Source organism: Mesocricetus auratus, unplaced genomic scaffold, assembly GCF_017639785.1.
Source record: "Mesocricetus auratus isolate SY011 unplaced genomic scaffold, BCM_Maur_2.0 Super-Scaffold_100676, whole genome shotgun sequence".
NCBI classification, from domain to species: domain Eukaryota; kingdom Metazoa; phylum Chordata; class Mammalia; order Rodentia; family Cricetidae; genus Mesocricetus; species Mesocricetus auratus.
The window spans coordinates 186,587,874-186,601,080 of NW_024429266.1; the positions used below are offsets into that span (position 1 = coordinate 186,587,874).

A 13,207-nucleotide genomic window follows, 5' to 3' on the forward strand; every position below is an offset into this window, starting at 1 on the left:
TAGAAATCAAAGAGCCCAGTGCTCTCCTCTCAGAGTGTAGGGTCAGAGCTGTCTGTCCTCCTCCGAGCCTTTCAGACAACCCAGAACCTTCTCCCAGGACCGGCATGAGCGCCAAATCCATGTCTGGGGGCATTCTGTTTGGGAGGTCAGGCAGCCTGACTCTGGTGCCATACGGCTGAGGATACAGTCTGGTTCTAGTACAACAAACTGGGTTAAGTCTATCCCGACCATGCCTCAGTTTCTCCTCTATAGACAAGGTTATCAACTAGATCTACCTCTGAAGGCGTGGCAGGATCCACAAATGAGAATCCATGAGACCTGCTAAAGCAAGTGCTCCTGGGACCTTTCAACAGTCCCTGAATACACCAAGAATGATCACAGGAATGATGAAGGCCACCCAAACGCACATCTCAGACCCAAGCCTTTATCTGCAACATGAGTTTCCCCAATTTCTGAAATGGAGAGCCTAAGATGAGCCTTACCCTGAACGTGTCCAGTAACAAACAAACTCTTGCCCCCACTGCTCATAAAGGGTTTACCTGGTGTGTTTCGTACACGGATTGCCTGGCATATGCAGGTCCCTGGGATCTCTATACCCAAAACTTCAAAAAATAACAACAACAGGAAACTACAGCTAAAAGAAGGAAGGCAGGAGCCAGTGAGAAGGGCCTTGTCCTCCAAGGTAGTGTACTGGTAATCACGTCATGCCACTGCCAGCTGGGCCTCTACTCTGACTCTAATCACATCCCAGGGCAGTCACCTCACTCTGGAGGGGAATCCAGGATCCTCCTATGCACACCAGAAGTTGGAGGCCGCCTGTACACCACAGCAATGCTAACTGAAGCCCACCACGAAGATGCTGAATTCACATTTCCCTGGTTCATCAGAGCAAGGTGCAGCCACACAAATAACTACACCCAGCCCAGGACTCTAGAACGATCCCACAGGCGGCTGTGTGGGATTCTTTCCTAATGTTTGCAATGTGGAGATGATGGCTGGAATTCCACTGGCCATGACCTTGGGGACAGAAGCCACACACTGAGGACGAGGAGAGAGGACTCAGGCCACAGGGATATTACAGAGAAGTCAGATATTGCATCCCTGCAGGGTCTACCCCCCAGGCTTCCTCTACATGAATGAAAAACTTGATTTGTGCACTGATGCTTTCGGCTTTGGATAATTGGCCCTCAGATACAACACTGAACTAATCCAGAAACTAGAAGATAAAATAGGGAAGTCTCTAGAAAAAGAGACTGAGCAAAAAACTGGAAAATATAGTAATGACAGTTGAGGGGCTTGCCTTCCAAGAATGAGAGGCTCCAGAACCCACACGCAAAAGCCAGGCTCAACGCCATACTTGTCATCCCAGCTCTAGGAAGAGAGACAGGTGGATCCCTGGGACTCTTGGGCCTAATCAGTAATCTTCAGGCCAACAAGAGACACACAACACACAAATACGTTGATGACTCACACCAGTAATCCTGGCTCCTGGGAGGCTGAGACAGGAGGATCACTATGAGTTTGAGGACACCCTGAGCTATATAATGAGTCCCAGGCTAGCCTAGACTATACAGTGAGATTCAGTTTCAACTCCCCTGACACCCCCCCCCAAAAAGCGAAAACAGAAAGAATAAGCCAGGGAGTAGGGCAGCAATGGAGACTCAGGAAAATCAGAGTGAACGAAATGGTCAAAGAAATATGATTAAAGATAGCTACCCAAATACAGAGCCAAAGATGGGAAGTAAGACAAAACATAACCCAAAGATCATCAATGAGGAATGGAAGAACACAGAGACTGAGGAGGTATGAAACCAGAGAATAAAAAAGCAGGTCATGGGCTGGAGAGATGGCTCAGTGGTTAATAGCACTGACTGCTCTTTCAGAGGTCCTGAGTTTAATTCCCAGCAACCACATGGTGGCACACAACCACCTGTAATGAGATCTGGTGCCTCTTCTGGCCTATAGACAGAACAAATCTTTAAAAAAAAAAAAGCAGGTCATATAATTTCCTGTGTAGATATAGGGAAGCAGAAAGGCATCAGACGCACACATCAGAAGACAGTAGAGCAATGTATTTACAAATGACTGTCGTACTTTAGGTGTGGTAGTGGACATTTGCAATTCCAGAACCCGGGAAGATGAGAAGAGGTCTTGAGTTCTAGATCAGCTTGAATATATACCAATACCCAGTCTCTGTGTGTGTGTGTGTATGTTTGTGTTTGTGTGTATGTGCGTGCACGCACACGCGCTCATGTACTTGCACAGAGCATGTAGTTCAGCCATAAAGTACTTCTCTAATGTGAAAAACCCATGCATTCAATACCTAGCACCAAGCAAAAAATAGAGAAAATAGTTTTTGATCTAGATTTTCTATCATGTATAAGCGCGCGCGTGCGCACGCACACACACACACACACACACACACACACACACACACTTCAAACAGGTCATGCTGGTCAGTTTTGTGTCAACTTGACACAAGCTAGCGTCACTGGGGAATAGGGACCTCAATTGAGAAAATTACTCCATAAGATTGGACTGTGGACAGTCTGTAGTGCATTTTGTTGACTGATGTGGGAGAGCCCAGGCCACTGTGGGTAGCACCGTCCCTGGGTTGGTGGTCTTAAATGCTGTAAGAAGGCAGGCTGAGCAAACCAGTACAGCCCTCCTCCACGGCCTCTGTGGCAGTTCCTGCCCTTGACTTCCTGAGATGAAGGACTGTAAGCTGTAAGATGAAATAAACTCTTTCTTCCCCAGATGGCTTTTGGTCATGGTGTTTATAACAGTAAGAGAACCCTAAGACTTAGATCTTATGCGGCTTTTTCTTGGATCTTTCTACAGCATGTGTTCCAATCAAATGAGTTGGCCAATATGGGAACTACAAGATCCCGGAGACTACCGGAGACTACATATTGATATTATACAGGAGAGGCTCAGTCTGACCACTATGTAACTAACAGTTCACTCAGGAGCAGGGAATGGAGGCGACCAGGAAAAAGGTGTCCAAATGGAAGGAGGTACTAATAAAATAACAGCTAGGAGACCTCGGGGGAAAAAAATGTCTTCCCAGTTTTATATGCTGGTTCTCATGGAGCAATCTGTAAAAATATTAAGAATTACTTTACCTAAAAATATTCAATTTACATATAAAAATCCACTTACATATAGGAAAAAGAAAGGGCACATAATAAAGGAAATGTCTTCGGGTCTTTGGCGATCAATCTGCATTGTTAAACAAAATGCAAATACTACTCATGGCTTTTGGTAAAGCATATGACTCTCTCCATGTGAGTAGACTGAGGTTTGGAATGATGTAATGCGGCTGATTTTTCTATAATGCCTTAGTTAGGACTTCAAGATACAGCAACCTGAATGTTTACGAACCCAGGATATAAAACCTAAAAGAAGCCTGGGGGTTAGAAAGATGACTCAGCAGTTAAGAGCACCGCTGCTCTTCCAGAGGTCCTGAGTTCAATTCCCCACAACCACATAGTGGCTCACAATTATCTATAATGACATCCAGTGCCCTCCTCTGTCATGCAGGTGTTTATGCAAATAGAGCACTCATTTACACAAAATACATGAATAAATAAATAATCTTAAAAATAAATAAAAGAAAAGTATAATTTACCACTCTGGGACTTAGGAAGGCATTAATACAAAAATCCAATGTTTTTCATTATTAAAGATTCTTGGGGCTGGAGAGATAGCTCAGAGTTTAAGAACATTGGCTGCTCTTCCAGAGACCCTGGTTCAATTCCCAGCACCCACACAGCAGCTCACACTTGTCTGTAACTCCAGTTCCATGGGATCCAACACCCACACACAGACATGCATTTAGGCAAAGCACATTAAAATATAAAAAGGAAACATTCAAAAAAATCTTTTAAAGACTCTTGGAATTAAAACCATCCTGAGTGAGGTAGCCCAGACCCAGAAAGACAAATATGGTATGTAATCACTCATAAGTAGATGTTAGGCATAAAGCAAAAGAATTAATAATATAACTATGAACATACTTATTAAGATCAATGGTGCACGTCTTTAATCCCAGCACTCGGGAGGCAGAGGCAGGTGGATCTTGTGAGTTCGAGACCAGCCTGGTCTACAAGAGCTAGTTCCAGGACAGCCTCCAAAGCCACAGAGAAACCCTGTCTCTAAAAACCAAACCAAGCAAAACAAAACAATGGAATGCTACGTAGCTCAGCGGTAGAGTATGTGCTTACAAGTCCCTGTATTGATCACCAACACCACCCCAAAAGACATTTCCTATTTTCCATCCCATATGAATTAAGCCCTAGAATTTAATTTAAAGATCATCTAGGATCCAACTCAATTTAACTGGTTTTTGTTGTTGTTGTTTTAGGGTTTTTTGGTTAGTTTTTGGAGACAGGGTTTTTCCTCTGGCTGTCCTGGAACCTACTTTGTAGATCAAGCTGGCCTCAAACTCACAGAGTTCCGGCTGTTTCTGCCTCTTGAGTGCTGGGATTAAAGGCATGTACTACCACCACCTGGCTACTGCTATGCTGTTATTCCATCTCACACACCTTTCTCCAAACTTCTCTGCTCCCCCTGCCTTTCCCACTCACACACGGCCTGGGAAGAAACGGCCTTTCTCCTCTCCGCCTAGCAGATACCGCCTGCCCGGAATGCAGGTCCAGGGGCCATCCTGATTGGAGAACAGCTAGCTTTGCAATCGTAGGACAAAATGTACACATCACCAAGGTAAGGCCCGAGGTCCCTAACGCAGCAGCACTTGGATCTTCTGCACAGAGCCAGGAGCTGGCTTAGCGGTAGGGAGAGTTGGGCTGGGCTGGGCATTCCTAGGCAGGGCCCAAAAGTCAACTGGAATACTGTATAAATGTTTACTGTCAGCATGTTCTTTCCAGAACAAGAAACTTCCAGATTAGCAAAAGGCTTGGGAGCAAATTAGGCTGAGACAATCTGGGGTGGAGGAAGAAAGAGGGGTTCTGTAGGGCTGGGGTGCAGCTTGATGGTAGAATACTTGTCTACCAAGGCTGAGGTCCTCGAGCTGCAACTCCACTGCTACAAAAAAAAAAAAAAAAAAAAAAAAAAAAAGCCAAGCAGCTAAATAGAGAGCATTCCAGCACTGCAAACTAAATAAATGGAAGAAAAGGACCTAGGTGGGCCTCTGGGGTTAGCAGAAGCCAGAGGAAGCAGGAATGGAAAAGGTTTCATGTCTGAAAGTTCGGTGAGGTGCCTGAAGGACTTTCCACCCTTAGTGGCTATTGGCCTGGTCTCCCCTATGTCCCTTCGGAGGTTCTAGGCCCTGGAAGGAAGCTGTGTGGGCAGTTCTGTGTCTCCTTACGGACTGGCTCTAGACACCCAACATTCACCAGGGATGAGGAGGGCAGCAGAGGTCAAGTCTGTGGACAGGACTGTTGGAGACAGGCATGGGTATTTCCTTTTGGGCAGCCTGGGTTACAGCAGGTGACAGCCTTAGCTACGCTCCTCTTTTCAAAACTCTGCACAGCCCAATAAAATTCGCAGACGGAGAATCAGATGGGGACCAGCACCAGGCCCAGAACCAACAGCTCCATGCGGACTTCCCTCCCACACACACACAACCACCTCTTTAAGGCTCCAGTTCCTGACCAGGGCCCTGCCACAGCCACCATCAGAAGAGAGCCTCTTGAGCGAGGGTGGGATTTAGGAAGGCTCTACCTTAGCACGCTGGAGGCAATGCTATCCCCAGCACAGTAAGAAGCAGAAAGAAGAAAGGAGGGCAGACAGAGGGACGAAGAAGTAAAGGCAATGAAACAAAGGCCTTCTGTCATCTGCCGCATCCCTAGGGTCTCACTGTCACATTACGTTCTGTCACTGGGCTCCCACCAGCAGTGGGCCTCACCTCCAGGCATGCTAGCATCCTCCACAGCAGGATGCCCGCTCCTCCCACCGGTCCTCTCAATGCACTGAGGGAAGGAAGGAGAGGCCCAGAGCTTACCCAGAACTTCACAAGGAAGAAAGCATTAGAGGGCCCCCTTTCAAATAGCTCCTTGAGGCCACCCTTCTTCTCTGGGAATTTGTCATAGATCTGGCGGATGTCCACAGCTTCGAGGTAGGGGTCACTGTAGCTTGGGCTCGACTGGCTGATGTGCACGAACAGGTGCTTGCTGTACTGTAGACAGAAGAGCAGTCAGTCTGAGATCGACGCCAAAGGGGAGGCTAGAGAGACAGCCTGTCTCACTTGTGACCTCGGGCAAATCTCTTTACCTCTCTGGGCCTCAGTTCCTCCCTGGGAAAAGGGAGAAAAGCTGGGTCAGGGGCAACCTGCTGTACCCTCAGCTTTGAGTCCCACACCCTCAGATTCCAGGAGTGGAGGGCAGGGGGAAGGGCAGGGAAAGGACACCAGAATAGGAAAAGAAATAGGAGAGAGTGGAGAAGCCTGGGAGAGCTGAGAGGGGAAAAGGAAGCCAAGGAGGGCTGAGGCAGGAATCCTACAGACAGCAAGGGAAAGCACAGAGCAGAGAGAGGGGGCGGGCAGGCAGGGGAGAATAGAGAACAAGGAATCTATTAAGCCCTGAAGGGAGAGGGGGGGAGAAAGGTAAGAAAGCCAGAGGAGGTGGGGGAAGGGAAGGCGAGACCTCTGGGCCTGCAGGGGGGAAGGGGGAGGGAAGGTGAGACCTCTGGGCCTGCAGGGGGGGAGGGAGGGCCTACTATGGAGGCGGGACTTCCGGGGTGGGAACCCACTATGGAGACAGGGCCTCCAGTGGCAGGGCATATGGCATGGGGACAGAAACTTCAGGACTTGAGGTCTACTTTGAGGATGGGGGACTATGGGGCTGGGGACCTACTCTGGGCCCTCAAGACTGGGGCCCTACAGCAGTGGCAGAGCCTCTGAGATTAAGACAGTAGGACATGGAGACCTACTGTGTCGGGATCTTGTTGGCGCTCCAGGAAAGCGGAGAACTCCAACATCCAGAGCTTGGAGCTGGCCACGCTTCGGCCTTGCCATGGGGAAGCTGGTGGCACAGAGGGCGATGGCGTGGGTCCTGCAGGAGCCTCAAAGCCTGTATGAAGGGAGAGGGACACACTGTCCTCCCTGCTGCTATCCTCAGTGAGGACTGCGCAAAACCGGTGAAGAACTTGCCCAGTGCCCGCACAGAGCCTATGAAAGATCCGGCCAGCGGTTCCAGGCTTCTGCTCAGGCCCTTGTACCAGGGGGATGGATCTGAACAGCCCAGGTTGCCTGGAAAACTGCCAGGGCAGGCACTGCAGGACTCTTGCCCCAGGGCCATTGCTAGTGCAGGCAGTTAGACAGCCAGTTGAAACAACTATCACGATGATCCCAAGGCCCTGGAGCAGGAAGTTTTCCTGGAGGACTCACAGTTGCCGCAAACCCACAGAACAGCACCTACACATAGGGTTCTAATGAAGGCAGGCTGGGCCAGCACTGATAGAGGTGAGCCCTTGGTGCTCCTGAGGCTGATCGAGGGAAGGAAGTCATGAAGCTCAAGACACAAGTCCTGAGTGAAGACAGGGAAAGGGTACCAAGCCGGGAAGTATCAAATTCGAATGCGGGGGTGGGGGTGGGGGCTGGGAACCAGCTGAGGGAATCTGGAAAGCCAAATGTCACAGAAGAGCAATGTCTGAACTGGTGGCTGGATACAGGCTCTGGAGTCAGCCCGCAATGCTGCAAACAGGATGGATTGATTCTATTCCTAAATCAAGGAAAGCTGGTGGCTGAATTAAGTGGGGCTGGGAAACTGTCAGTCCTGCATTTTTTTTTCCTGGTAATACTGAGAATGGAACCCTGCCTGGAGCAAGGAATGTGAACTAAAATTCCTGAAAAGAAGCTAAGCCTGGCTGTGAACAGAACCTCCTGGAAAGAGTTTCTGTGTCCGCCGAGACTGGTGGACCGATTGGAATTTCAGTGCTGCGGAGAGACCGGAAATGCATAGGGTCAGAGACTGATTACTTTATCTTGGGTTAGTGTTAGCCTTCTGGGACAGCCATGCCTTGACTCACTCTGTATCTGAACTAACACCTTGTGATAATAAATACAAACCTCTTAGAAGCCATTAACTCAGCAGAACACTAAGAGTGACATCACCCAGCATCTTACATCTATAGGACAGCCCCCCCCCTCGTAGTACCCGCCTCTCTGGTGTGCCCACCAATGTGTTTTAAAGTTGCCTGGACTTATGACTTTCTTTGATCAGTAAAACTATGAAAACCCCATGAAATCATTTCCGTGGTGGAATATGAAATTTTGGATAACCTGTGTTCCTAGGCCGTGGTCACTCATAATGGCTCCCGAATAAAATATCTCTTATTCCCTTTAAGATGAGAAGTATGGTTTTTATACTCTAGAAAAGCTCTCTGCCACTGAGCTTGGCAGTTTTTCATTCCTTCATTGTGGAAGAAGGATAGGACAGAGGGGGACACATTAGGGGCAAGATCTTCAAGAATCAGGTTTTCCTTCTGGTGGCCACTGGTACCCTTGGCAGAAGCAATGAACTCAGGCACAGGGTTAAAAAAAAAGCGGAGACCAAGAACAGTCCAGGAGAGTGGCCAACCATGCTGAACACACCAGCCCATGCTTAGTGCAGCCACCGAATCTTCCTTCCTTCCTGCAGCCCCAGTGCACCTAGGAACTTCTCTGCACACAGCACAGAACACCCACAAGGATATACAGATACCAGCTTCAGAGGCACACGCAGACACAAGCAGGAAGAACACCCCGGATAGACAGAGGTCTGCAGAGCCCTGGGTGGGCAAACAGTGGCCATCTAACCTGGCTGGGACAGGTACGAGGAACCATGGCCCAGGAGGAGCAGTCTAGCCACAGCTCAGAGGCAGAGCAGGGAGCACAGTGGACAGGATCAGGGAACACAGTCACTGAGTCTCAGAAGTCCTGCAGATCTACTGCAGAGCTCAGATCTCGTCAAGAAGGCACCACGGGGCCAGGAAGCATTTAAGCCTGGAAATCGCATGATGGGAGGGATGCTTTGAGAATCTCGGGCAGCCAGTTAAGAAGCCACCCAGGGATGGAGGCAAAAACTAGGAGGATCTGAGTACAGATCGCATCAGCATGGACAGAGGGAAGAGAACAGAAAAGATGACGGACGTGAGGACTGGGCCCCGCTCAGTGATGCTCCCTTTGTGGGTAAAAGAAGAGGTGATCAGACACTAGGTGTAGCAGGAAAGCCTGAGAGGCCGCAACCGGAATGTCACAGCTGGTCACTCTCCCAGGAAGGTTGAAAGCCTAGCCTGGACTGCAGCGTGGAAGGGGCAGAGGGAGCCTCTGGAGAGAAGGTCAGAGCTGGTCCACTGAGGCCCGAGGGAGGGCCCAAACCAGTACGTCGCTTCTGTCACATTGCCCAACAGCACTTTCCAGGCATCAGGAAGGGTGCCAGGGAGGGGTTAGTTAGGCTTGCAAACCAGTTCCCCCCAGCTCCCAGTTGAGAGGCAATGGGCAGCACTCCAAGGGGTTAGCCTGTAGAGCCAGCACATGTCCCCTACAACAGTGGGCTGGGGACACAGGCACTTCTGATTCCGTGTCCCAGCCAGAGCTCAGCACAACTGGCAAGGAGTACAGCATTTGGTGCCACCCTAGAATGCCATGTACCTATGACGACGGGTGCTGCACGCAGCAAGAAGCGTGCTATAGAGAAGACAACTGGGATGTACGGTCCTGACACATGACATCTAACGGGATTGATGCAGACATCTAACGGGACCCCAGGTGCTGGGAGCCTGGGACCAAAGGCAGGGGCCATGGAGTTTGACACACAGGGGATCATGCATCATTACCTACCTGGCAGAGGCAGCGGAGGCTGGGCAGTGTAGTTGTTTTGAGAGAAAGGTTTCACACTGTAGGAAAAAGGAGAGAGGAGGCATCAGCCACTGCGAAGAACTGCAGGGTAGCCCTGGTGGCTTGGCCACTGGTGGCCTGAGCAGGCATTGGTTTCCAGCACCCTACCCTGCCAATTCCCTCAGGGTTTGTGTTTGAGTCATGGAAGCAATATGTCTATTGGGGCGATCCACCTCCCATCCTCTCCCAGGCCAAGCAGATGTCTCCTTGGGTACCAAGCCTTAGAGCCCCTCCTACATCTGTCCCAATGAGCACTTCAGTAAACAGCACTCCAAATGTGGACAACGCAGGCTAAGCAAGTGACATCTGAGAGCAAAGCCTCATTCCTAAGGTCAAGGCCATCCTAGAAAGGCCGATCTCACACTACAGCCTGTCTCTCCCGTTCCACCTCCCGAAGCCAGGCTCCATTTCCTAAAACTCTGGGTTCGAATACAGCTCAGGGAGTTAGGGGTAGGAAATCAAACTGTACTCACTCATGGGATGTTCCAGGTTGGCCTGGCAAAGCTCCTTGCCAAAACTGTGGAGGTAAAAGGTACAGACTCAGCTTAGCTATGCTGTGCACAGGGCCAGAGCCCAGGAGGATTGTGGGAAGAGCCTGTAAGGGAGGGACCATGCAGGCCTCTGGCTGTGAAAGGAGGGAGGAGGTAGCTCCAACAGTGAGAGGGAGGGAAGCGGTGCCTGTTTAGCGGGCTGACGCTAACAGGCAGCAGCAAGACCAAGGTGTGTTTCTCTGTGGCCACCGGGAAAGCCAGGCTTGCTTGACCCGCACTTTCTCCCTCCCACCGAGACTCGCAGGGCTCTTCAGCATGTAAGGTCCTAAAGTCAAGAAATCTACGCAGGGGCTCAGTGGTAGAGCATGTGCTTAGCTTGCATAAGGTACATGGTTCCCACCTCAAACACAAAAAATGATACAATCCAAGTGTCTACACAATCCTTTTATGACCTATCTATCTAACATCCCACCTAGCAGTCTCTGGTGGAAAGACCTGTGGAATTTAACACATGTCCCTCCCCACGTATGAGGCCAGTGCAAGCGGGGCATCTTAAAGAGGCTATATATGACAAGCTTGGGAAGGGGACCATTCCTGGAGCATTGTAAAAGTGTGGCAATGTGGACATGGCTTAAGAGACTGGGCGTCAGGCTGACAAAATCAAAATCTGAGCACAGGTTTGTCACTAGACATCAGCTGTCCACACGGAAGGCAGGCTTTGTCGGGATCTGAGCGGGAGGAGTTGGGTCAAAGGTGAAAGACTGGTGGCTATTTGAGGACTCAGTAATGCTAGTCAAAGCTCAGGATTCAGCTCCAGTCCCGCCAGAGCGCTCTCTCTCTCTCTCTCTCTCTCTCTCTCTCTCTCTCTCTCTCTCTCTCTCTCTCTCTCTCTCTCTCTCTCTCTCTCTCTCTCTCTCTCTCTCTCTCTCTCTCTCTCTCTTTCAACAGGGTTTCTCTATGGCTTTGGAGGCTGTCCAGGAACTAGCTCTTGAAGACCAGGCTGGTCTTGAATTCACAGCGATCCGCCAGCCTCTGCCTCCCGAGTGCTGGGATTAGAGGTGTGCTCCACCAGCATCTCTTTTTAAGGGCCTGCTGTGTTGTTAAGGACCTCAAACAGTGATTACAGCACCAGCAAACTCATGATTTAGAATGGGCTCTGGGTGGGCTCTGAAGAGATGGATCGAGACCGGCCACTGTGCCCAGCTCTGTTGAAGAGACGGTATGAGGAAAGCTGTGTCGGCCTCTTGCTCTGGGCTGCCCCACTTACCCCTGAGATTGCTGGGTAGCCAGGGCCCCGGGCAAGAGCCATTTTACTGTGGAAGGCTGTGGCGGAGACGATCTGGGCGGACGACATGGCAGCCATGCTCTGCAGGGCCTTGTTCTTAGCTGCCTGGTCCTAGGGAGACATGGGAAGGGAGGACCTTAGCAGGGCCACCAGCCAGGCTCAGCGGAGGCATGACCTGGCCTTAGGGTCAGAAAAGCTGTCCAGTGCCAGTAGCCAGAGCTGGGGACCAGATTTAAGTTTGTGACGTACTAATGTGCTGGTGACTGAGCAGGGGGCTTGGCTTCCTCTTCTGTTGTGGAAGCATTAAACTGACTGGAGAATACTATGCCAGACTGCCTGCCTGACCGACCAACAGCCTCCCTCCCTCCCTCTCCTCTGTGTCTCTTTCTAGTGCTGGGGATGGAACCCCAAGCTTCAAGCATGCTAAGCATGAGCTCTACCATTGAACCCACAGCCCCGCTACAATCCTTATAAAAGGAGGAGACTGGTGAACCGACACTTCACAGCGAATGATGAGGCAGTAGAACCAAGTCTTCCTTGAGTAAGATCAGAGTTAAGACTGGCAGATCACCTTGCGGGACAATCTCCCTCAGTCCACACAGCAACTCTGAGGCAGGGTGCAATGTAGTCCCTAGGCTCAAGAGGTGGCTACCCAGAAGTCACTCAGGAGCAGTCTGGAGAAATGCTAATGCACTTTGACCCTCTTAGAAGGTGAAGAAATGGGCTCAGAGAATTTAGCCTTAAGAGAGGGGTCCATGCTGTGGCTCAGACCTGCTCCCCTAAGTTAGTAGGTGGCTGGCTATTTGGAGATAAGACCTTTGGAAGGTGATTAAGCAACATCTTGAGGGTGAGCCCACATGATGGCGTCAGTGGTCTACAAGAAGAGGAGGAATGACTTGTGCAAGCTTGCTCTCCATGTGGTGGTACCCTTCTCCATGTTTTAATGCAGGAAGAGGACAGATACTGGATAGACACTATAGCCATGTTCTCAGATTGTGGACCACAGAAGCATCTGAATACACTCTATTCTTGATCAGAATGGGGGCTACAAGGACATAATTCTATGTTAGGATTCACTGGATCAGACAGCTAAGACCTGTGCCTTTTGCTACATGCATACACTATGGATGGTGGTTTAATGGTCCTCAGTTGGTGGTGATGTTTGGGGAGCTTATGAAAGCTTTGGGAGGTAGAGCTTTGCTGGAGGATGAATGTCACTGGGGACAGGTTTGGGGGGAGAGGGATTATCTCCTAATCCAACTTCCTGTTCTCTCTCCATCTCTGTGTCTCCGTCTCTGCGCCATATCTGAAGGTGGGATCTCTAACCGCCCCCTTCCTGCTCTCATGCTTGCTGCCATGCCTTCCATGACGGGCATTTATCCCTCTGGAACAAACTGAAATAAACTCCTTCTTCCATTAAATAATAGTAATAATAATTACCCAGTCTGAAGAATTTTTCTGTCATCACAGAAAAAATGCCTAAGTCATTCCAGGCTGGTACAGAGAGGGCTGTGCCAGCCAAAGGGGCAGCGGAAGTGTATTAGAATGTAGCAGCAGCCAGCACTCATTATGGAGGACAAGGAAGCCCTACTA

General features: G+C 49.9%; 1 protein-coding gene across 1 annotated transcript in view; it reads right to left on the reverse strand.

The window, feature by feature from the left end:
- Nucleotides 1-13,207, reverse strand: part of Tead4 (TEA domain transcription factor 4) — a 78,225-nt gene that overhangs the window by 12,251 nt on the left and 52,767 nt on the right. Inside the window, exons 5-9 of the mRNA XM_040737971.1 lie at nt 11,597-11,725; nt 10,312-10,355; nt 9,782-9,837; nt 6,892-7,031; nt 5,966-6,139 (exon numbers count right to left, since the gene is read on the reverse strand). Of these exons, the coding sequence (XP_040593905.1) occupies nt 5,966-6,139; nt 6,892-7,031; nt 9,782-9,837; nt 10,312-10,355; nt 11,597-11,725 (543 nt within the window). The remainder of the gene's footprint in view (nt 1-5,965; nt 6,140-6,891; nt 7,032-9,781; nt 9,838-10,311; nt 10,356-11,596; nt 11,726-13,207) is intronic.